This window comes from Somniosus microcephalus, chromosome 6, assembly GCF_052327205.1.
Source record: "Somniosus microcephalus isolate GS21.2 chromosome 6, FLI_Smic_1.0, whole genome shotgun sequence".
Taxonomy (NCBI): domain Eukaryota; kingdom Metazoa; phylum Chordata; class Chondrichthyes; order Squaliformes; family Somniosidae; genus Somniosus; species Somniosus microcephalus.
The window spans coordinates 93960041-93985422 of NC_140992.1; the positions used below are offsets into that span (position 1 = coordinate 93960041).

Here is a 25382-nt window from a genome sequence, read left to right on the forward strand (position 1 = left end):
AGCTGCAGGGCGGGCAGGGGCCAGGCAAGGATGCGCAAGGCATCGCCCTCGCAGGGCAAAAAGTAGAGGTATGCACAAATGCCTGGTGCTTGTTGTAAGGCCGAGACTGGTGCAGTTGTGTTTGTGTAAGGCCGAGACTGGTGTCTTTCTTTCTTTTTGTAAGGCCGAGACTGGTGTCTTTCTTTCTTTTTGTAAGGCCGAGACTGGTGTCTTTCTTTCTTTTTGTAAGGCCGAGACTGGTAGTTTTGTGTTTTTGGAGGGGGCTTCTCCACATGAGGATGTAATGTGGGAAGGGCAGAGGTTAGCAATAAATTATTGTTGTTAAATTGCAGTGTGCATGGTTTTTTTGTTAAGTCCTGGTTGCCCTGCTCGGCTGAGGGCTTGTGGAGCGGCTACATTCATCTGCTGACATTGGCACAAGCCATTCCCTGAGAGGGGGCCTAGAACCGACGTTCAATAAGCCGGCGACGGGCGGCCCTTGCACTTTGTGCCTCCCTCCTGTGCTGGTCCTCCTCCTCCTCCTCCTGAGGTGGTCCTCCAATCTCTGGTGGCAGTGCCTGAGTCCTGCGGATAACCAGGTTGTGCAGCATGCAGCAAACGACCACGAAATGGGAGACTCGCTCCGGCGAATACTGTAGGGCTCCACCGGAACGATCCAGACAGCGGAACTGTTGCTTCAGGACGTCGATTGTTTGTTCGATGATGTTCCTGGTCGCTTGATGGCTCTCGTTTTATCCCTCTTCAGCAGGGGTGCTGGGCGCACGGAGCGGGGTCATCAGCCAGGTACACAAAGGATAGCCTTTGTCCCCGATAAGCCATCCTCGTGGGTGAGGCTGTGCCTGGAACATGTCTGCCACAGAAGTCTGTCGCAGGATGAAGGCATCGTGGCTGCTGCCTGGAAAGCGGGCATTGACAGCTAGGATGAGCTGCCTGTGGTCACACACCAGCTGGACGTTCAGCGAATGGTAGCCCTTCCGGTTGCGGTAATCCTCGGGATGGTCCAGAGGTGCCCGCAAAGCCACATGCGTGCAGTCAATGGCGCCCTGCACCATGGGGAAGCCCGCGAATGCTGCAAAGCCCATTGCACGCTGTTGCTGCTTGGCAAGGGCCATGGAGAAGGAGATGAACTGACGTCTCCTTTTGAAAAGGGCATTGGTCACCTGGAGGATGCAGCAATGCACGGCGAACTGGGAGATGTTGGCAATGTCCCCAGTAGCGGATTGGAAGGAGCCGGTGGCATAGAAGTTGAGAGCCACCGTCACCTTCACTTCCACCGACAGAGACGTCCTGCTCCTCAGCTGTGGCTGCAGATCACCGCCAAGCAGGTGGCAGATCTCTGTGACCACGTCCCTTCTGAATCGCAGCCTCCGAACACACTGCTCGTCAGACATGTTGAGATAGGAGAACTGCTGGCGGTATACCCTGGGTGGGTAAGGCCTCCTTTCCTGATGCCTGTTGCCCCCTCTCCGTCTAGCCAGGGCTGCCACTCTCTCACGGCGTCTGTGAGCCCTTTGGATGTAATTGAGAAAGCCAGCGTTGACACCCATTGCAGCCCCCATAATGTGCTGGCAAACAATGAGATGTCAATGAAGGCAAAGACTAGTGGTAAGCTGTGGCCTGAAGCCAGAAGTACCTGTCCGAGTGTTGGGCCAAAGCAGAAAGCTATCTACCTTGGTCTCTCTCCAAAGATCCGTTTCTCAAGAAGGAGTGCTGCGAAATGGCAGCCTTTTATAGTGCAGGAGGAGTGCCCTTTAATTTGCGCCCCCCGCGCCCCGCATCGGCTGAGCACCGTTCCACTCTAACAGTCGCTAGGGGCGCCAGGCGCACAATGGGGCGTCACCACTGAAGTTCCGGTTAGGGGCGCACAAAGGGCGTTGCACGAGGAAATGACGTCATGATCTGCGCGCGCAGCTGAGCGCGCGCAAAGACTTTGCGCCGACGCTAAATCTCTAGTGAAGTTGGGGCGAGGCGCAGATCGTGCTGCGCCCGGGCGCTAGCCGCCTAGCGCCCAACATCTACTCCTCCTAAGGCGCTAACGGCTGGCGCAACCAACTGAATTTCTAGGCCTATATGTCCTCTCCTTGGATCTTATGCTATCCCTAATTTCCCTTGTTAGCCACGGTTGAGTCACCTTTTTTTTATTTTTATGCCAAACTGGGATGAACAAATTCTGTAGTTCATCTATGCGGTCTTTGAATGTTTGCCATTGCCTATCCACCGTCAACCAGTTGAGTGACATTCCCCAATCAATCCTACCCAACTCGCGCCTCAGACCATCGTAGTTTCCTTTATTTAAATTTAGGACCCTAGTCTCTGAGTCAACTACTTCATTCTCCATCTTAATGAAGAATTCGATCATATTATGATCGCTCCGACCCAAGGGGCCTCGTACAACAAGATTGCTAATTAATCCTTTCTCGTTACATAATACCCAGTCTAAGATGGCCTGATCTCTGGTTGGTTCCTCGACATATTGGTCCAGGAAACCATCCCTTAAACACTCCAGGAATTTTTCCTCCACAGTATTGTTACTAATTTGGTTAGCCCAATCTATATGTAGATTAAAGTCGCCCATGAAGCCTGCTGCACTCTTATAGCGCGCTTCTTTAATTTCCCTTTTAATGCCATCCCCAACCTCCGCCTCACTGTTTGGAGGTCTATATATCACTCCCACTAACGTTTTCTGCCCCTTGGTATTTCTCAATTCTACCCATACAGATTCCACATCATCAGAGCTAATATCCTTCCTTATAATTGTGTTAATCCCTTCTGTAACCAATAATGCTACCCCGCCTCCCTTTCCTTTTTGCTTATCTTTCCTGAATATCGAATACACCTGGATGTTGAGTTCCCAGCCTTGGCCATCCTTGAGCCACGTTTCCGTAATCCCAACCAAATCATATTCGTTTACCTCTATTTGCGCAGCCAATTCATCCACCTTATTACGAATGCTCCTCACATTAAGACACAAAGCCTTCAGGCTTCTTTTTTTAACGCTCTTAGACCTATTAGAATTATTATTTACTGTGGCCACGTTTGATTTAAACTGTTGATTTCTCTGACTGCCACTTTTGTTTTTCTCCTTCCTATCTTTTGCTTTTATCCTTGTTTCCCTTTCCTCTGTCTCCCTGCTCAGGTTCCCAACCCCCTGCCATTTAGTTTAAACCCACCCCCAGAACACTGGCAAACACTCCCCCTAGGACATCGGTTCCAGCCCTGCCCAGGTGCAAACCGTCCGGTTTGAACTGGTCCCACCTCCCCAGAACCGGTTCCAATGTCCCAGGAACTTGAATCCCTCCCCCTTGCACCATTCCTCTAGCCGCGTATTCATCTGAAATATCCTTCTATTTCTACTCTGACTAGCACATGGCACTGGTAGCAATCCTGAGATTACTACCTTTGAGGTCCTATTCTTTAATTTACCTCCTAACTCCCTATATTCAGCTTTTAGGACCTCATCCAAGTTTTTACCTATATCGTTGGTGCCTATATGCACCACAACAACTGGCTGTTCACCCTCCCCTTCCAAGATGTTCTGCAGCCACTCTGAGACATCCTTGACCCTTGCACCAGGGAGGCAACACACCATCCTGGAGTCTCGTTTGTGGTCGCAGAAACGTCTATTCCCCTTACAATCGAATCCCCTATTACTATAGCTCTACCCCTCTTTTTCCTCCTGTCCTGTGCAGCAGAGCCACCCCTGGTGCCAGGAAGTTGGCTGCTGCTGCCTTCCTCTGATAAGCCATCCCCCCCAACAGCACTCAAGGTGGTGTATCTGTTTGAGAGAGGGATGTCCACAGGGGACCCCTGCACTACCTGCCTGTGCCTAGTACTCTGTCTGTTGGTCACCCATTCCCTTTCTGCCTGTCCAACCTCTACCTGCGGTATGTTCAACTCCATAAACGTGTTATTCACGATGTCCCGAGCATCGTGAACGCTCCAGTATGCATCCAATCGCAGCTCCAGTGCCGCAATGCGGTCTGTCAGTAGCTGCAGCTGGATGCACTTCCTGCACACGTAGTTGTCAGGGACACAGGAAGTGTCCCTGATTTCCCACTTAGCGCAGGAGGAGCATACCACATGGCCAGGCTCTCTTGCCATGAATTACCCTTTAATTAATTGAAATTAAATTAAATCAATGAATCCCACTAATTACACTACAGTTAAATGGTTTACCAACAGTCCCCGCTACACCAGAGAGACCTTAGTAACTATAAACCAGAGTTTAAGTTTAAAAAGAGAGAAATACTCACCAACCAATCATTTACCTGCTCCCTGGTGACGTCACACTTTGATTACTTTTTACCTCTCTCTCCCGCTGCTGAATTGGTATGCCTTGCTTCTCGCTCCGCACTCCACACCCAGGTCTGCTCCGCTGCTCTGGTCGGGCCTCACTGCTCGCTGCTCCTTTTATGCCTCGCTGCTCGCTCCGCACTCCACACCCAGGTCCGCTCCGCTGCTCTGGTCGGGCCTCGCTGCTCACTGCTCCTTTTATGCCTTGCTGCTCGCTCCACACTCCACACCCAGGTCCGCTCCGCTGCTCTGGTCGGGCCTCGCTGCTCGCTGCTCCTTTTATGCCTCGCTGCTCACTCCGCACTCCACATCCAGGTCCGCGCCGCTGCTCTGGTCAGGCCTTGCTGCTCGCTGCTCCTTTTATGCCTCGCTGCTCGCTCCGCACTCTACACCCAGGTCCGCTCCGCTGCTCTGGTCGGGCCTCGCTGCTCGCTGCTCCTTTTATGCCTCGCTGCTCGCTCCGCACTCCACACCCAGGTCCACTCCGCTGCTCTGGCCGGGCCTCGCTGCTCGCTGCTCCTTTTATGCCTCGCTGCTCGCTCCGCACTCCACACCCAGGTCCGCTCCGCTGCTATGGTCGGGCCTCGCTGCTCGCTGCTCCTTTTATGCCTTGCTGCTCGCTCCACACTCCACACCCAGGTCCGCTCCGCTGCTCTGGTCGGGCCTCGCTGCTCGCTGCTCCTTTTATGCCTCGCTGCTCGCTCCGCACTCCACACCCAGGTCCGCTCCACTGCTCTGGTCAGGCCTTGCTGCTCGCTGCTCCTTTTATGCCTCACTGCTTGCTCCACACTCCACACCCAGGTCCGCTCCGCTGCTCTGGAGGCCGGCCAGGAGAGCATTGGAATAGTCAAGTTTAAAGGTAACAAAGTCATGGATGAGGGTTTTAGCAGCGAATGAGATGAGGCAGAGGTGGAGTCGGGCGTTGTTATGGAGGTGGGAGTAGGTGGTCTTGGTGATGGAGCAGATATGGGGTCGTAAGCTCATTTTTGGGTCAAATACAACACCAAGGTTGCGAACGGTCTGGTTCAGGCTCAGACCGTTGCCATGGAGAGAGAAGGAGTTGATGGCTAGGGAATGGAGTTTGCGGCAAGGACCAAAACAATGGCTTCAGTCTTCCCAATATTTAATTGGAGGAAACCTCTGCTCATCCAGTACTGGATGTCAGACAAGCAGTGTGAGAAATCAAAGACAGTGTGGGGGCAGGGGTGGTGTTGAGAGAGGCGGTGGTGAGGTAGAGCTGGGTGTCTTCAGCGTACAGGTGGAACCTGACGTTGTGTTTTCAGATGATATCACCGAGGAGCAGCGTGTAGATGAGAAATAGGAGGGGGCCAAAAATAGATCCTTGGGAGACTCCAGAGGTAACGGGCCGGGAATGGGAAGAGAAGCCATTGCAGATGATTCTCTGGCCATGACTGGATAGATAAGAATAGAGCCAGGCAGGCGCAGTCCCACCCAGCTGGACGATGGAGGAGAAGCGTTGGCGGATGATGGTGTGGTCAACCGTGTCAAAGGCTGCAAACAGGTCGAGCTGTGCCCACGTGATCCAATGCACACAGATGCAGGAACTGGAAAATCTGTCCTGTTATTTCTTTTGTTCCCAACTTGATGTAGCTTGTAAATTCCTCAGTGTTAACACTTTCACATGTATGCTGCAAGTTGGGTAAGTCATACCCAATGTAAAAGTTTGAAACATAAAACTGTGATGGAATGGAAGAGCGGCACTCAGTTGTTGGATCTCTCCGATTGATGCAACAACCATTTAAACTGTAAACATCTCTGGTACACATAGTATAGCATGGGTTACCTTTATAATGCTGTATATGATGTGTGGTGTGCACGTCAGAATCAGCTTTTCCTTGCTTTGTATGTCAACTGCAGCTTTCAATCTTAAAACCTGCTAGGATTTTTAAGAAGAAGTACCTTGGGATTTACAAGTTACACAACACGATTCACTATCCAACCCAGCAGATTTGTGTCCAATTTTTCCTTTAGGAAGTCCAAGAACAAGAAGGGCCACTGCAATCAAACAAGCACACAAAAAATGACTGTTATGTAAACCATGAACTAAGAAAAGATGACAGCCAACAGGTAAGGAGTGGTTCGACTGGAATACAAGGGTAGATTTTAGAAATTTGCACTCCCAGCATATCAGGAATCCAGGCACAAGGATGAACAAATTCTACAGGAATAGATGGATAATCCCATGAGTTGTGCTGATCTTCATGCTTAAATTCTCAATATGCACTCCCAGTATGTAAAGCTTCAGACCAAGCATGCAAATTTGTAACCTTTATTTATAGCTTAACAACTTATTTGATTTTGCATGATTGTTTTAATGCCCATGATTTTTAGGAATAGAGAAAGATAGAAAGAAACCTTATGATTGGCAGAGTTTGTGTTGGGAGAGGGAATACTACTTCAGTGACTCAGGATTAGGATCATAGGAACAGGAATAGGCCATTCAGCCCCTCGAGCCTGTTCTGCCATTCAATTAGATCATGGCTGATCTGGATTTTAACTCCATCTACCCGCCTTGGTTCCTTAACCCTTAATACCCTTGCCTAACAAAAATCTATCAATCTCAGTTTTCAAATTTTCAATTGACCCCCAGCCTTAACAGCTTTTTTGGGGGGAACGAGTTCCAGATTTCCGCTAGCCTTTGTGTGAAGAAGTGCTTTCTGACACCACCCCTGAATGCCCTAGCTCTATTTTTAAGGTTGTGTCCCCCTTATTCTGGACTCTCCCACCAGAGGAATTAGTTTCTATCTACCCTATCAACTGCTTTGATAATCTTAAGCACCTCAATTAGATCACCCCTTAATCTTCTATATTCAAAGGAATACAAACTAGTCTATAACCTGTCCTCATAACTTAACCCTTTTAGCCCCAGAATCATTCTGGTGAATCTGCGCTGTGACCCCGCCAAGGATAATATATTGCATTACATATTTTGTACCAGTGCCATGAATGTGGCAAACTCTGCCACAGAATGTATAAGAAACATAAAGGCTTAAAAATGTTGGCTGTTGTGAGATTGAGTGAACTCTGGGGGCAGTGAAAGAAGCTTGAGTGGGTTGAAGGACAGAGAAGAGTGCCAGGGTAGGGAGTTGAATGGATGCATTGTTTCTGTGAACAGGGTCTAAGAGAGGTACAGCGTCATTGTCAACTGGGGTGGCTGGAGGTGGGGAGGTGTTAACGTGGGAGAGTATCTATCGGGGTAACATTTGAGAAAAGGATGCTTTGGTTGGTCGACTGAAAATCCAAATGTTACTTTGTCTCTTTTTTAAGATTAGAAATCTATTAATTGAGAAGTATAAATGTCCTTCAAATGAACCAGAATGCATAATTTATAATGTAAAAAATCCATTTTTTTTCAATTTTGTGTCTTTAATATATGAATTTCCCCTTCAGGCTTTCATGTATTTACTTTATATTTTCCTCCAAGGAATGTTTTATGTACCTGCCTCTTAATGTGCAAAGCCTATGTACTACTTGTTTCCACATATCAGATTTCCTCTTGAAACTGTTAGTTAGCTTGTTTAGATTTCTAGATTAGCGTGTATGGATGTGATCATTGTTAAAGCTTCGTGCCGGTGCTTGCAGCTAGCTCCTGCAATAAAGCTTTTAGTTTCAATCCGGGCAGCTTCTCTGTGGATGTTTTTCACAAGATTAGGCTGAGAAACTGGTGCAGAACTCAGCAGTTGTGTATTGAGGAAAAGTCAGAATTGCCAGCATTGCTCCATACCAAGAACAAATAAAAAAGTACTATTCCCTCTCTCGTTAAGTGGAAGTAGATGGCTACTCTGTGACTGTTGGTCTACTGTCCCTGCAGAAATTGCTCAGTACAGTACATTATAGTGGGAGAAATGGTCATTTTCCTTTTCCCAATTTCCTGGATTATGTTCTCAAGATTTCACAGAATATGGAGCTGTCTCCAATTGGGTAACCAGTTTACAATAGGGGAACAATAAAAATGTATTAATTTTACAAAGACTCATGAAAACAAAGATTTTAACATGACCAACATTAATATTAGGTTTAATAAAGCCTTATGCTGGAGCATTACTTTAATTGCATTGGTTCCAAAGCCCTTAAAGTTTAAAGTGTGATGCAGTTGAATTTCTTAAATTGTGTTTCAATCTCCCTTCAGACTTACACTACGTATGGGCTGTTTGCAATCTGCAATCATTCTGGAGGATATGGCAGTGGCCATTATGTTGCTTGCATTAAACCAGTTTCTTCCAGTAAATGGTACTGTTTTAATGATACATATGTCACCGAGGTAAATATTATTTCCTTTACTGAGAACAATATTCTGACTTTCAGAACATTTTTTTAAAAAATTCCAAGATAATTTTTTGATCAATTTAGGTAATCCAAATATATTTTGGAAATTTATAACTCGTTACATTATATAGATTTTTAGATATTTTACTAAAAGATAAAATTAATTTTGAATTTACTTAGACAATATTTCTAGAACGCATCACTGCAAATTTTAAGGTAAAAATTCACCACCGCTTTCACACTGCTGTAAGTGTAGCAGATGTCTGCCCGCTAATTTATCCTACATTAAACCAGAAATTAATAAAATTATTACTTTTACAGATGGAAGACTTTGTTGGAGCACATCATGGCAGTACAGTCAGCACATCAGGCATGCCTTGTAAAAGGTAGTGGTGTTGTGTAACTGAGTGTGGTAAACCACGTTCACTATCGTATCACTGTTAGTAGTTAGCACTGTTCACCACTGTTCGTTATAACTGTATCACTGACCACTATTGTATCACGGTACGAGGTCGCCTCTTGCCACACTGCTATACCTGGGATGACCACCGCCGACTCCGCCTTGGCTCCACCCACCAGGCCAGGTATAAAGGTGAGCGACTGACTGGTATTCCTCCTGCTTGGATCGGATCACCCACGAGAGTGGGCTCTGTTATTTAGTCAATAAAAACCTTTAGTCACCTTCGTAACTCTTCGCCTTTTATTGGAGGAATTGATAGGTATATCAATTTTATTGACTAAATTTAATGATGTCCGACAACGAGTCACAACCGGCGGAGGAGCCACCAGCGCAGCTCCCAGGAGCACAGCCACACCAGCCAGCTTGGCTGCGAGCCCTCAGACCGCCGTACCTGGACCTGAACCCACGAGCAGCAAACTCAGCCGCAGACTTTAAACACTGGCTGGTCTGCTTCGAATCATACCTGAGAGAATCCAGCGTCCCTCAGGCATCCAAACTAAGTGTCCTGCAGGCGCAACTGAGCCCGAGAGTATACACTCTCATCGAGGACATGACTACCTACGAGACCGCCATCAACCTGCTGAAACAGAAGTACCGGACCCCGGTAAACTACATGTACGCTAGGCACCTCCTAAGATCACGGCCGCAACAGCCAGGAGAATCAGTAGCCGAATTCTCACAGGCGCTATATGCACTCGCCAGGAACTGTGACTTTAAATCGGTGTCGGCAGCCGAAAATACTGAAGATAATATCCGCGACGCATTCCTGAAAGGCCTACGGTCCGAGTACTCACGGCAAAGACTGCTGGAAGCTAAAGACCTCAGCATGGAAAAAGCTGAAGCCCTCGCTATCTCCCTGGAAGTGGCCCACCAAGATCAGGAAGCATTCACCAGGTACTGCTCGCGACCCTGGGACTCGGGCCCGACCCCTACCACAGCACCCTTCCCAGCGCCGCCCCCGGGACCTACCTCTGCGTCGGCGTCCCGGACCCGACCGGCCCCGCCACCCCCGGCACCGGCCCCGACATCGGGCATCCGCGATCGGGCCGCCGGCTGTTTTTTTTGTGGCCAGGAGAAGCACCCGAGGTCGCGCTGCCCAGCCAAGAACTCCACATGCAGAACCTGCCTGAAGAAAGGCCACTTCTCCAAGGCCTGCAGGAGCGGATCCTCAGAGGCCAGCAGTGCCGCATGCGAACTATGGGGGCGGCCATCTTCGTTTAGGGCAACTGAGGCCAGCATCCCCACACATGAGTCATGGGGGTGGCCATCTTTGTTTAGGGCAACTGAGGCCAGCATCCCCACACATGAGTCATGGGGGCGGCCATCTTTGATTAAGGCAACCGACCCCAATAGTGCCTCATGTGAGCTACGGGGGCAGCCATCTTCTCCGTCATTTTGCCCTACCTCGTGGGAGACGCCATTTTACTCACCACGCCCGACCGCCTCGCCCGCAGATGACAACGACTCGCTCAGCTACACACTAGCTTCCGTCACCCTGGACCAAGCCCGCCCGCACCATCTGTCCAAGTCAATGATGGACATCAAAGTGAACGGCCACGCCACGACCTGCCTGTTCGACAGCGGAAGCACGGAGAGCTTCATCCACCCAGACACGGTGAGCCACTACTCCCTCTCTGTCCTACCAACGCGCAGCCGAATCTCGATGGCATCGAGGTCCCACGCCACGGACATCAGCGGCTACTGTGTCGTGACCCTGTCGGTTAAGGGCACGGAGTATAAAAACTTTAAACTCCTCGTCCTCCCCCATCTCTGCGCTGCCGTCCTACTAGGGCTGGACTTCCAATCCCACCTCCAAAGCGTAACCCTAGCATACGGTGGACCCCTCCCCCCACTCACAGTCAACAACCAGCAAACGTTAAACCGCCCACCGCGTAACACCTGCAGCCTCTCCACCCTCAAGGTCCCGCCACCCTCTCTGTTTGCTAACCTTACCCCTGACTGCAAACCCGTCGCTACCAAGAGCAGGCGGTATAGCGCCGGGGACAGAGCCTTCATTAGCTCTGAGGTGCGGCGCCTCCTGAAAGAGGGCATTATCGAGGGGAGCAGCAGCCCCTGGCGTGCCCAGGTCGTAGTCGTAAAGACCGGCGATAAAAACCGCCTGGTCATCGACTACAGCCAGACCATAAACAGATATACCCAGCTGGACGCATACCCCCTCCCCCGCATATCTGACATGGTCAATCAGATTGCACAGTATAAAGTATTCTCGACCATCGACCTGAAGTCGGCCTACCACCAACTCCCTATCCACCCTGAGGACCGCCAGTATACCGCCTTCGAGGCGAATGGGCGCCTATACCACTTCCTTAGGGTCCCCTTCGGTGTCACTAATGGGGTCTCGGTCTTCCAAAGGGAGATGGACCAGATGGTTGACCAGAACGAACTGCAGGCTACATTCCCCTACCTAGATAACGTCACTATCTGCGGCCGCGACCGGCAGGAACATGACGCGAATCTGGAGAAATTCCTCCGTACGGCCCAACGGCTGAACCTCACCTACAATAAGGAGAAATGCGTGTTTAACACCACACGCCTTGCCATCCTCGGCTGCGTAGTGGAGAACGGAATCATCGGCCCCGACCCAGAAAGAATGCGCCCCCTCATGGAGCTACCCCTCCCCCACTGCCCTAAAGCACTTAGGAGAACCCTGGGGCTTTTCGCCTACTATGCCCAATGGGTACCCAATTACGCGGACAAAGCCAGACCCCTCCTGAAAGCCACTTCCTTCCCCCTCACGGAGGAGGCGTGCGCGGCCTTCTCCCTCATTAAGGGAGACATAGCCAAGGCCACGATGCACGCAGTGGACGAGTCCATCCCCTTCCAGGTGGAGAGCGACGCATCCGACTTCGCCTTAGCCGCCACCCTAAACCAGGAGGGGAGGCCAGTGGCCTTCTTCTCAAGGACCCTACAGGGCCCCGAGATCCGACATTCGTCGGTCGAGAAAGAGGCCCAGGCGATCGTGGAGGCAGTACGGCGCTGGAGGCACTACCTGGCAGGCAAACGATTTACCCTCCTCACCGACCAGCGTTCGGTGGCTTTCATGTTTAATAACAAGCTGAAGGGCAAAATCAAGAATGACAAGATTTTGAGATGGAGAATCGAGCTCTCCACCTACGATTATGAGATCTTGTACCGGCCAGGCAAGCTGAACGAATCCCCTGATGCCCTTTCACGAATGACATGCGCCAGCGCGCATATCGATAGGCTTCAGACCCTCCACGACCAGCTCTGCCACCCCGGAGTCACCAGACTCTACCATTTCATTAAGGCCCGCAACCTGACCTACTCCATCGAGGAGGTCAGGACCATGACCAGGAACTGCCAGACCTGTGCGGAGTGCAAACCGCACTTCTATAGGCCGGACCGAGCAAGCCTGATCAAGGCCACCCGCCCCTTCGAGCGCCTGAGCATCGACTTTAAGGGGCCCCTCCCGTCCTCTGACCGTAATGTGTACTTCCTCAACATCGTTGATGAGTACTCCCGTTTCCCCTTTGCCTTCCCCTGCCCCGACATGACCAGTAGCACGGTCATCAAGTGCCTGAATGCCCTCTTCGCCTTGTTCGGGTTCCCGAACTATATACACAGCGACCGGGGCTCCTCCTTCATGAGCGAGGAACTCCGGCAATTCCTCCTAGAGAGAGGTATTGCAGCAAGCAGGACCACCAGCTACAACCCCAGAGGTAACGGTCAGGTGGAAAGAGAGAACGCGACGGTATGGAAGGCCGTCCTCTTAGCCTTAAAGTCTAAGGGCCTCCCAACCTCCCGCTGGCAAGAAGTCCTCCCGACAGCGCTGCACTCCATCCGGTCATTACTTTGCACGGCCACTAACACCACCCCCCATGAACGAATGTTCGTTTTCCCCAGGAAGTCGACTACGGGAACCACTCTACCAACCTGGCTGACCGCCCCGGGGCCGGTCTGGCTGCGGAAACACGTGAGGGCCCATAAAACGGACCCCCTGGTCGAGAGGGTGAACCTCCTGCACGCCAACCCCCAGTACGCCTACGTGGCGTACCCAGACGGGCGGGAGGACACTGTCTCCCTACGAGACCTCGCACCCTCAGCCGATCCGGAAACACCGCCACCACCCCCCCCAACCCCAGCCCAGGTAGACGGCATGCCGGAACCCCACGAGCCCTCGCCGACCACGCAAACACCAGCATCAACACCGGATAAGGCACCAGCACCGGATAAGGCAACACCACCGCTGCGGCGATCGGAGAGGCTTACGAAGCCTCCGGACAGACTGACCTACCAGAATTGGTAGTACACTTCACCCCGCCGGACTTAATTCTAAACAAGGGGTGAATGTGGTAAACCACGTTCACTATCGTATCACTGTTAGTAGTTAGCACTGTTCACCACTGTTCGTTATAACTGTATCACTGACCACTATTGTATCACGGTACGAGGTCGCCTCTTGCCACACTGCTATACCTGGGATGACCACCGCCGACTCCGCCTTGGCTCCACCCACCAGGCCAGGTATAAAGGTGAGCGACTGACTGGTATTCCTCCTGCTTGGATCGGATCACCCACGAGAGTGGGCTCTGTTATTTAGTCAATAAAAACCTTTAGTCACCTTCGTAACTCTTCGCCTTTTATTGGAGGAATTGATAGGTATATCACTGAGTTTCTGCTTAAATCTTCTTGATTATCCCTTAGTTTGCCTGCTACAGTATATTAACCCCAGAAGATTTTTAGAACATAAAATGTAAGATAAGAACTAACTTTTAACAATTTATGCATTTTTACCACAGATCATCTACAGCATACATGCTAATGTACAGGAAGGAGGAAGTAAACAGCAATCAAGGTAACTAGAGTCCTCCATTCTGATATGGTATTGATCAAATGTATTCAGCAAATTAATGTATGCATCAAGTCCTCGTACATAATTTTTCAAATATAAAGAAGCGCTTCATTCAAATTGTCAAGGCTCTAGAGCAGGGTAGAGTTTTGGGTAAAAATAAGCAGAGAGGGTCAGGAAGGGACAGAGAGAGTAACAAAGGCAATAAGGCATCAGTGACTAAGGTGACATCAGGGGAAAAAGAGAAATAAGTCAAAGCTAAAGGCACTATATCTGAATGCGCGAAGCATTTGCAACAAAATAGATGAATTAATAGCGCAGATAGAAATTAACAGGTTTGATCTAATAGCCATAATGGAGACATGGCTGCAAAGTGGCCAAGGTTGGGAACTAAATATTCCAGGATACATAACTTTTAGAAGGGATAGGCAAAATTGAAAAGGAGGAGGGGTAGCCCTGATAATAAAGGATGGGATAAAGACAGTAGAGAGAAAGGATGTAATATATCCAAGTCTGCGGATGGATATATTCCAGCTGGGTGGAAATGTAAGTTGTGAGGAGGATGCATGGAGGCTTCAAGGGGCTATAGACAGGCTAAGTGAGTGGGCAAGAACATGACAAATGGAATAAAATGTGGAGAAATGTGAAGTTATCCACTTTGGTAGGAAAAATAGAAAAGCAGAGTATTTTCTAAATGGTGAGAGATTGGGAAATGTTGGTGTTCAGAGGGACCTGGGTGCCCTTGTACATGAATCACTGGAAGTTAACATGGAGGTACAGCAAACATTAGGAAAACAAATGGTATGTTGGCCTTTATTACAAGAGGATTTGATTATAAGAGTAAAGACATCTTACTTAAATTATATAGGGCCCTGGTGAGACCACACCTGGAGTACTGTGTACAGTTTTGGTCTCCTTGCCTAAGGAAGGTTATACTTGCTATAGAGAGAGCGCAACAAAGGTTCACCAGATTGATTCCTGGGATGGGGGGATTGTCCTATGAGGACAGATTGAGTAGACTAGGCCTATATTCTCTAGAATTTAGAAGAATGAGAGGTGATCTCATTGAAACATACAAAATTCTTACAGGGCTTGACGGGGTAGATGCGGGGAGGATGTTTCCCCTGGCTGGGGAGTCTAGAACTGTGGGTCACAGTCTGAGAATAAGGGGTCGGACATTTAGGACTGAGATGAGCAGAAATTTCTTCACTCAGAGGGTGGTGAATCTTTGGAATTCTCTACCCCAGAGGGCTGTGGAGGCTCAGTCGTTGAGTATATTCTAGACAGAGATCGATAGATTTTTGAATATTAAGGGAATCAAGGGATATGGGGATAGTGCAGGAAAGTGGAGATGAGGTAGAAGATCAGCCATGATCTTATTCAATGGCGGAGCAGGCTCAAAGGGACAAATGGCCTACTCCTGCTCCTATTTCTTATGTTCATATGTTCTTAAATTCATATACCAGTACAGCTCTTGGCTTGAGTTACTAAAATAATAAATTAAAATGGGGAAATGATCTACGCACAAGTGTAACATAGAAACATAGAAACTAGGAGCAGGAGTAGGCCATTCGGCCCTTCGAGCCTGCTCCGCCATTCAACGAGATCATGGCTGATCATCCAAACCCTAGCACCCGATCCCTACACCGACAGCCATCCCACCCAAGCCCTATCCCCGTAACCCCACGTATTTAATCCCCCCTAACACTAAGGGCCAATTTTTATCATGGCCAATCAACCTAACCCGCACATCTTTGGACTGGTTAGGAGTAATTTATACTCTTAATTTTATGTCAACATTAAATAGTGCTCAGGTATATTTAATTGGTAATACCCTCATCAACTTATTTGTTTAGATTTTGCAGCAGTCAATTAATATTTTATTGCATGCATGGTACAAATTGTACAGAAACTGAATTGCAAATTAGGCTGCAGTGTCAGTTAGACTCATTTACATATTTTGCACTTAAACTTTTTTTCCTCCACATGTTGATTTTAAAGGATTTGATAATGCAGGTCCCATAGAACAGGGTATATTCCTTAAATCAAATATATCTTTAGTAACTTGTTAAATTATTAGATTCTGGACAGTAAATAATCTCCCTACTCTGAGAAAGAAGATCATGCCTGAAGAATGACACCATTACAGCCCACAGCCGATGTTGCCTGATGCAAGTTACTTGAATAGTTTTGGCTTTATTCCTAACAATGGGTTACTTTGGGTTTGAGAGGAATGTGTAAGCACTGAGGTATCTCTAATTGATTGTGTCAGTTGCTCAGCATCCCACTTTGAATTAGCAGGAGCAGAACAGGTCCAACTACTTTTCAGTGAGGTAAATATTTGCACACATTTGCATCATGGTTTGTAAAGAGCCAATGAATGATGACAATATGTACACTGGTACGGTGAGGATTAGTGCTTGCTCAGAAATTTTGCTCAAAGTCTCATGATTCAGTCCTTGGGGTTAATTTGAACCCACAGCGGGGTTTGGGCAGGTGGGTAGGGGGCAAGTGCAAAATGTACTCATTGGCCTAAGTTTGAGGTTCGGGGTATTTTAACTCACGGGCCTTGCCTACATGCAACTGGTCAGCTACCCACTCATAATGGGTGAAAAGTGACTACTGGCCTGTGGGTTGGAGAGGACCTTCGGGTGTCCAGAAGCAGCTAGCTGGCAGCAAAGGAAGGCTCACCAGCAAGCAGGTATGTCATGGGGAGGGGGATTTGGGAGGGTCTCACAGGAGGGTCTTCAGCTCCTCTTGGTCCCTCAAAAGAATTTTTTTTACTTACCTCTTCACTCTTCCGGACAGAAACCAAACCTGCTTTCATCTGTTGGGAGAGCCGCCGCGGCTTCCTCGCTTGCGTTGAAATGCTGTCGGGGTCCTTTTGAGGTAATTGGACTCCTAGTTGCATAAATTCATGAGCCCCACCTGCTTTAGGTAGGCACCTCTGCTGCCTGCAAAGCCTCACAGAGATCGCAGACGGAAGGAAAGGGGCGAGTTCCGAGCGGGTAACTAACCTGCTCAGATTTACCTGCCCACCTGCTCCGTTTCTGCCAGGAGGGTAGGGTTAAAATTGACCTCTATTTTGCAAGCTGAGATGGTTCATGATAAACAGTATTTCCTATTTAAAGGACCATCTTAAAATAACACCATTCTTTACATTGTAATTGTAGCTGTTATAAACTGGATTATTTACATTGTTTATCATTGTCATTTTTCCAAAACGTGTCAAAGGAGATAATGCAGATGAAGAAAAAGAATCAAACCAAACAATGACAATGAGAGATGAAAATGGAAGTCATGAATTGGGAGGAATGGGAGATGGCGAAGACAATCATTATCAAAGCATTCAACCACCCGACCAAAATTTAGAGGCTCCTCCAGAAAAGAATGCAACAGAAGCAAAAGAGGGAAATGAGACAACGGAAACAATAGAAAACAGAAAGTGTGGAATGAAGGAAAAGGAAAGGCAGACACAAGAAACGGATGTTGCGAAAGAAGGTGGGATGGTTATGAAAGAAAAGAGCACTGAAACAGATGAAATGGTTACAACAGAGAAAGCACAGGGAGAGCAGTGTCAGATAGGTAGCAATGAAAATGTAATGAGAGAAAAGGAGAATGCGGGACACCTAAAAGACAGTGAGGAAAAACAGTAGAGAATGTAACAGGTACGGAAAAGGAAAACAGGAATGTCACTCAAATAAAAAGTGTAACGGACAAATACACACCAAATCTGGATGAATCAGTGCCAGAAAATAATGACAAATTAAAGGAAGAGCTCATGGAAAACAAAGCAAATGAAAAGAACACAAATTCTACAGGAACTGAATTCCAAATTAGGCTGCAGTGTCAGTTAGTGCCATTTACATATTTTGCACATAAACTTTTTTTTCCTCCAAGTGTTGATTTTTAAGGATTTGATAATGCAGGTCCCATAGAACAGGGTATATTCCTTAAATCAAATATATCTTTAGTAACTTGTTAAATTATTAGATTCTGGACAGTAAATAATCTCCCTACTCTGAGAAAGAAGATCATGCCTGAAGAATGACACCATTACAGCCCACAGCCGATGTTGCCTGATGCAAGTTACTTGAATAGTTTTGGCTTTATTCCTAACAATGGGTTACTTTGGGTTTGAGAGGAATGTGTAAGCACTGAGGTATCTCTAATTGATTGTGTCAGTTGCTCAGCATCCCACTTTGAATTAGCAGGAGCAGAACAGGTCCAACTACTTTTCAGTGAGGTAAATATTTGCACACATTTGCATCATGGTTTGTAAAGAGCCAATGAATGATGACAATATGTACACTGGTACGGTGAGGATTAGTGCTTGCTCAGAAATTTTGCTCAAAGTCTCATGATTCAGTCCTTGGGGTTAATTTGAACCCACAGCGGGGTTTGGGCAGGTGGGTAGGGGGCAAGTGCAAAATGTACTCATTGGCCTAAGTTTGAGGTTCGGGGTATTTTAACTCACGGGCCTTGCCTACATGCAACTGGTCAGCTACCCACTCATAATGGGTGAAAAGTGACTACTGGCCTGTGGGTTGGAGAGGACCTTCGGGTGTCCAGAAGCAGCTAGCTGGCAGCAAAGGAAGGCTCACCAGCAAGCAGGTATGTCATGGGGAGGGGGATTTGGGAGGGTCTCACAGGAGGGTCTTCAGCTCCTCTTGGTCCCTCAAAAGAATTTTTTTTACTTACCTCTTCACTCTTCCGGACAGAAACCAAACCTGCTTTCATCTGTTGGGAGAGCCGCCGCGGCTTCCTCGCTTGCGTTGAAATGCTGTCGGGGTCCTTTTGAGGTAATTGGACTCCTAGTTGCATAAATTCATGAGCCCCACCTGCTTTAGGTAGGCACCTCTGCTGCCTGCAAAGCCTCGCAGAGATCGCAGACGGAAGGAAAGGGGCGAGTTCCGAGCGGGTAACTAACCTGCTCAGATTTACCTGCCCACCTGCTCCGTTTCTGCCAGGAGGGTAGGGTTAAAATTGACCTCTATTTTGCAAGCTGAGATGGTTCATGATAAACAGTATTTCCTATTTAAAGGACCATCTTAAAATAACACCATTCTTTACATTGTAATTGTAGCTGTTATAAACTGGATTATTTACATTGTTTATCATTGTCATTTTTCCAAAACGTGTCAAAGGAGATAATGCAGATGAAGAAAAAGAATCAAACCAAACAATGACAATGAGAGATGAAAATGGAAGTCATGAATTGGGAGGAATGGGAGATGGCGAAGACAATCATTATCAAAGCATTCAACCACCCGACCAAAATTTAGAGGCTCCTCCAGAAAAGAATGCAACAGAAGCAAAAGAGGGAAATGAGACAACGGAAACAATAGAAAACAGAAAGTGTGGAATGAAGGAAAAGGAAAGGCAGACACAAGAAACGGATGTTGCGAAAGAAGGTGGGATGGTTATGAAAGAAAAGAGCACTGAAACAGATGAAATGGTTACAACAGAGAAAGCACAGGGAGAGCAGTGTCAGATAGGTAGCAATGAAAATGTAATGAGAGAAAAGGAGAATGCGGGACACCTAAAAGACAGTGAGGAAAAACAGTAGAGAATGTAACAGGTACGGAAAAGGAAAACAGGAATGTCACTCAAATAAAAAGTGTAACGGACAAATACACACCAAATCTGGATGAATCAGTGCCAGAAAATAATGACAAATTAAAGGAAGAGCTCATGGAAAACAAAGCAAATGAAAAGAACACAAATTCTACAGGAACTGAATTCCAAATTAGGCTGCAGTGTCAGTTAGTGCCATTTACATATTTTGCACATAAACTTTTTTTTCCTCCAAGTGTTGATTTTTAAGGATTTGATAATGCAGGTCCCATAGAACAGGGTATATTCCTTAAATCAAATATATCTTTAGTAACTTGTTAAATTATTAGATTCTGGACAGTAAATAATCTCCCTACTCTGAGAAAGAAGATCATGCCTGAAGAATGACACCATTACAGCCCACAGCCGATGTTGCCTGATGCAAGTTACTTGAATAGTTTTGGCTTTATTCCTAACAATGGGTTACTTTGGGTTTGAGAGGAATGTGTAAGCACTGAGGTATCTCTAATTGATTGTGTCAGTTGCTCAGCATCCCACTTTGAATTAGCAGGAGCAGAACAGGTCCAACTACTTTTCAGTGAGGTAAATATTTGCACACATTTGCATCATGGTTTGTAAAGAGCCAATGAATGATGACAATATGTACACTGGTACGGTGAGGATTAGTGCTTGCTCAGAAATTTTGCTCAAAGTCTCATGATTCAGTCCTTGGGGTTAATTTGAACCCACAGCGGGGTTTGGGCAGGTGGGTAGGGGGCAAGTGCAAAATGTACTCATTGGCCTAAGTTTGAGGTTCGGGGTATTTTAACTCACGGGCCTTGCCTACATGCAACTGGTCAGCTACCCACTCATAATGGGTGAAAAGTGACTACTGGCCTGTGGGTTGGAGAGGACCTTCGGGTGTCCAGAAGCAGCTAGCTGGCAGCAAAGGAAGGCTCACCAGCAAGCAGGTATGTCATGGGGAGGGGGATTTGGGAGGGTCTCACAGGAGGGTCTTCAGCTCCTCTTGGTCCCTCAAAAGAATTTTTTTTACTTACCTCTTCACTCTTCCGGACAGAAACCAAACCTGCTTTCATCTGTTGGGAGAGCCGCCGCGGCTTCCTCGCTTGCATTGAAATGCTGTCGGGGTCCTTTTGAGGTAATTGGACTCCTAGTTGCATAAATTCATGAGCCCCACCTGCTTTAGGTAGGCACCTCTGCTGCCTGCAAAGCCTCGCAGAGATCGCAGACGGAAGGAAAGGGGCGAGTTCCGAGCGGGTAACTAACCTGCTCAGTTTTACCTGCCCACCTGCTCCGTTTCTGCCAGGAGGGTAGGGTTAAAATTGACCTCTATTTTGCAAGCTGAGATGGTTCATGATAAACAGTATTTCCTATTTTGATGACCATCTTAAAATAACACCATTCTTTACATTGTAATTGTAGCTGTTATAAACAGGATTATTTACATTGTTTATCATTGTCATTTTTCCAAAACGTGTCAAAGGAGATAATGCAGATGAAGAAAAAGAATCAAACCAAACAATGACAATGAGAGATGAAAATGGAAGTCATGAATTGGGAGGAATGGGAGATGGCGAAGACAATCATTATCAAAGCATTCAACCACCCGACCAAAATTTAGAGGCTCCTCCAGAAAAGAATGCAACAGAAGCAAAAGAGGGAAATGAGACAACGGAAACAATAGAAAACAGAAAGTGTGGAATGAAGGAAAAGGAAAGGCAGACACAAGAAACGGATGTTGCGAAAGAAGGTGGGATGGTTATGAAAGAAAAGAGCACTGAAACAGATGAAATGGTTACAACAGAGAAAGCACAGGGAGAGCAGTGTCAGATAGGTAGCAATGAAAATGTAATGAGAGAAAAGGAGAATGCGGGACACCTAAAAGACAGTGAGGAAAAACAGTAGAGAATGTAACAGGTACGGAAAAGGAAAACAGGAATGTCACTCAAATAAAAAGTGTAACGGGCAAATACACACCAAATCTGGATGAATCAGTGCCAGAAAATAATGACAAATTAAAGGAAGAGCTCATGGAAAACAAAGCAAATGAAAAGAACACAAATTCTACAGGAACTGAATTCCAAATTAGGCTGCAGTGTCAGTTAGTGCCATTTACATATTTTGCACATAAACTTTTTTTTCCTCCAAGTGTTGATTTTTAAGGATTTGATAATGCAGGTCCCATAGAACAGGGTATATTCCTTAAATCGAATATATCTTTAGTAACTTGTTAAATTATTAGATTCTGGACAGTAAATAATCTCCCTACTCTGAGAAAGAAGATCATGCCTGAAGAATGACACCATTACAGCCCACAGCCGATGTTGCCTGATGCAAGTTACTTGAATAGTTTTGGCTTTATTCCTAACAATGGGTTACTTTGGGTTTGAGAGGAATGTGTAAGCACTGAGGTATCTCTAATTGATTGTGTCAGTTGCTCAGCATCCCACTTTGAATTAGCAGGAGCAGAACAGGTCCAACTACTTTTCAGTGAGGTAAATATTTGCACACATTTGCATCATGGTTTGTAAAGAGCCAATGAATGATGACAATATGTACACTGGTACGGTGAGGATTAGTGCTTGCTCAGAAATTTTGCTCAAAGTCTCATGATTCAGTCCTTGGGGTTAATTTGAACCCACAGCGGGGTTTGGGCAGGTGGGTAGGGGGCAAGTGCAAAATGTACTCATTGGCCTAAGTTTGAGGTTCGGGGTATTTTAACTCACGGGCCTTGCCTACATGCAACTGGTCAGCTACCCACTCATAATGGGTGAAAAGTGACTACTGGCCTGTGGGTTGGAGAGGACCTTCGGGTGTCCAGAAGCAGCTAGCTGGCAGCAAAGGAAGGCTCACCAGCAAGCAGGTATGTCATGGGGAGGGGGATTTGGGAGGGTCTCACAGGAGGGTCTTCAGCTCCTCTTGGTCCCTCAAAAGAATTTTTTTTACTTACCTCTTCACTCTTCCGGACAGAAACCAAACCTGCTTTCATCTGTTGGGAGAGCCGCCGCGGCTTCCTCGCTTGCGTTGAAATGCTGTCGGGGTCCTTTTGAGGTAATTGGACTCCTAGTTGCATAAATTCATGAGCCCCACCTGCTTTAGGTAGGCACCTCTGCTGCCTGCAAAGCCTCGCAGAGATCGCAGACGGAAGGAAAGGGGCGAGTTCCGAGCGGGTAACTAACCTGCTCAGATTTACCTGCCCACCTGCTCCGTTTCTGCCAGGAGGGTAGGGTTAAAATTGACCTCTATTTTGCAAGCTGAGATGGTTCATGATAAACAGTATTTCCTATTTAAAGGACCATCTTAAAATAACACCATTCTTTACATTGTAATTGTAGCTGTTATAAACTGGATTATTTACATTGTTTATCATTGTCATTTTTCCAAAACGTGTCAAAGGAGATAATGCAGATGAAGAAAAAGAATCAAACCAAACAATGACAATGAGAGATGAAAATGGAAGTCATGAATTGGGAGGAATGGGAGATGGCGAAGACAATCATTATCAAAGCATTCAACCACCCGACCAAAATTTAGAGGCTCCTCCAGAAAAGAATGCAACAGAAGCAAAAGAGGGAAATGAGACAACGGAAACAATAGAAAACAGAAAGTGTGGAATGAAGGAAAAGGAAAGGCAGACACAAGAAACGGATGTTGCGAAAGAAGGTGGGATGGTTATGAAAGAAAAGAGCACTGAAACAGATGAAATGGTTACAACAGAGAAAGCACAGGGAGAGCAGTGTCAGATAGGTAGCAATGAAAATGTAATGAGAGAAAAGGAGAATGCGGGACACCTAAAAGACAGTGAGGAAAAACAGTAGAGAATGTAACAGGTACGGAAAAGGAAAACAGGAATGTCACTCAAATAAAAAGTGTAACGGGCAAATACACACCAAATCTGGATGAATCAGTGCCAGAAAATAATGACAAATTAAAGGAAGAGCTCATGGAAAACAAAGCAAATGAAAAGAACACAAATTCTACAGGAACTGAATTCCAAATTAGGCTGCAGTGTCAGTTAGTGCCATTTACATATTTTGCACATAAACTTTTTTTTCCTCCAAGTGTTGATTTTTAAGGATTTGATAATGCAGGTCCCATAGAACAGGGTATATTCCTTAAATCAAATATATCTTTAGTAACTTGTTAAATTATTAGATTCTGGACAGTAAATAATCTCCCTACTCTGAGAAAGAAGATCATGCCTGAAGAATGACACCATTACAGCCCACAGCCGATGTTGCCTGATGCAAGTTACTTGAATAGTTTTGGCTTTATTCCTAACAATGGGTTACTTTGGGTTTGAGAGGAATGTGTAAGCACTGAGGTATCTCTAATTGATTGTGTCAGTTGCTCAGCATCCCACTTTGAATTAGCAGGAGCAGAACAGGTCCAACTACTTTTCAGTGAGGTAAATATTTGCACACATTTGCATCATGGTTTGTAAAGAGCCAATGAATGATGACAATATGTACACTGGTACGGTGAGGATTAGTGCTTGCTCAGAAATTTTGCTCAAAGTCTCATGATTCAGTCCTTGGGGTTAATTTGAACCCACAGCGGGGTTTGGGCAGGTGGGTAGGGGGCAAGTGCAAAATGTACTCATTGGCCTAAGTTTGAGGTTCGGGGTATTTTAACTCACGGGCCTTGCCTACATGCAACTGGTCAGCTACCCACTCATAATGGGTGAAAAGTGACTACTGGCCTGTGGGTTGGAGAGGACCTTCGGGTGTCCAGAAGCAGCTAGCTGGCAGCAAAGGAAGGCTCACCAGCAAGCAGGTATGTCATGGGGAGGGGGATTTGGGAGGGTCTCACAGGAGGGTCTTCAGCTCCTCTTGGTCCCTCAAAAGAATTTTTTTTACTTACCTCTTCACTCTTCCGGACAGAAACCAAACCTGCTTTCATCTGTTGGGAGAGCCGCCGCGGCTTCCTCGCTTGCGTTGAAATGCTGTCGGGGTCCTTTTGAGGTAATTGGACTCCTAGTTGCATAAATTCATGAGCCCCACCTGCTTTAGGTAGGCACCTCTGCTGCCTGCAAAGCCTCGCAGAGATCGCAGACGGAAGGAAAGGGGCGAGTTCCGAGCGGGTAACTAACCTGCTCAGTTTTACCTGCCCACCTGCTCCGTTTCTGCCAGGAGGGTAGGGTTAAAATTGACCTCTATTTTGCAAGCTGAGATGGTTCATGATAAACAGTATTTCCTATTTTGATGACCATCTTAAAATAACACCATTCTTTGCATTGTAATTGTAGCTGTTATAAACAGGATTATTTACATTGTTTATCATTGTCATTTTTCCAAAATGTGTCAAAGGAGATAATGCAGATGAAGAAAAAGAAGCAAACCAACCAATGACAATGAGAGATGAAAATGGAAGTCATGAATTGGGAGGAATGGGAGATGGCGAAGACAATCATTATCAAAGCAGTCAACCACCCGACCAAAATTTAGAAGATCCTTCAGAAAAGAATGCAACAGAAGCAAAAGAGGGAAATGAGACAACGGGAAGAATAGAAAACAGAAAGTGTGGAATGAAGGACAAGGAAAGGCAGACACAAAACACGGATGTTGCGAAAGAAGGTGGGATGGTTATGAAAGATAAGAGCACTGAAACAGATGAAATGGTTACAATTGAGAAAGCACAGCGAGAGCAGTGTCAGATAGGTAGCAAAGAAAATGTAATGAGAGAAAAGGAGAATGTGGGACACCTAAAAGACAGCGAGGGAAAAACAGTAGAGAATGTAACAGGTTTCGGAGAAGGAAAACAGGAATGCCACTCAAATAAAAGTGTAACGGACAAAAATACACCAAATCTGGATGAATCAGCGCCAGGAAGTAATGACAAATTAAAGGAAGAGCTCATGGAAAACAATGCAGATGATAAGAATTTTAAAGAGGAAGAAGAAGCAGAAGAGAAAAACCTATATGTTAAACAGAA

The 25382-nt window shown here is 46.7% G+C and overlaps 1 protein-coding gene across 1 annotated transcript in view; it reads left to right on the forward strand.

Moving 5' to 3' along the window:
• LOC147115896 (uncharacterized) overlaps nt 1-25382 on the forward strand; it is a 52006-nt gene that overhangs the window by 24893 nt on the left and 1731 nt on the right. Inside the window, 9 exon segments of the mRNA XM_085990545.1 lie at nt 6286-6381; nt 8444-8575; nt 8902-8966; nt 13822-13877; nt 17106-17372; nt 19019-19285; nt 20932-21198; nt 22845-23111; nt 24758-25381. Coding sequence (XP_085846671.1) covers nt 6286-6381; nt 8444-8575; nt 8902-8966; nt 13822-13877; nt 17106-17372; nt 19019-19285; nt 20932-21198; nt 22845-23111; nt 24758-25381 — 2041 coding nt within the window.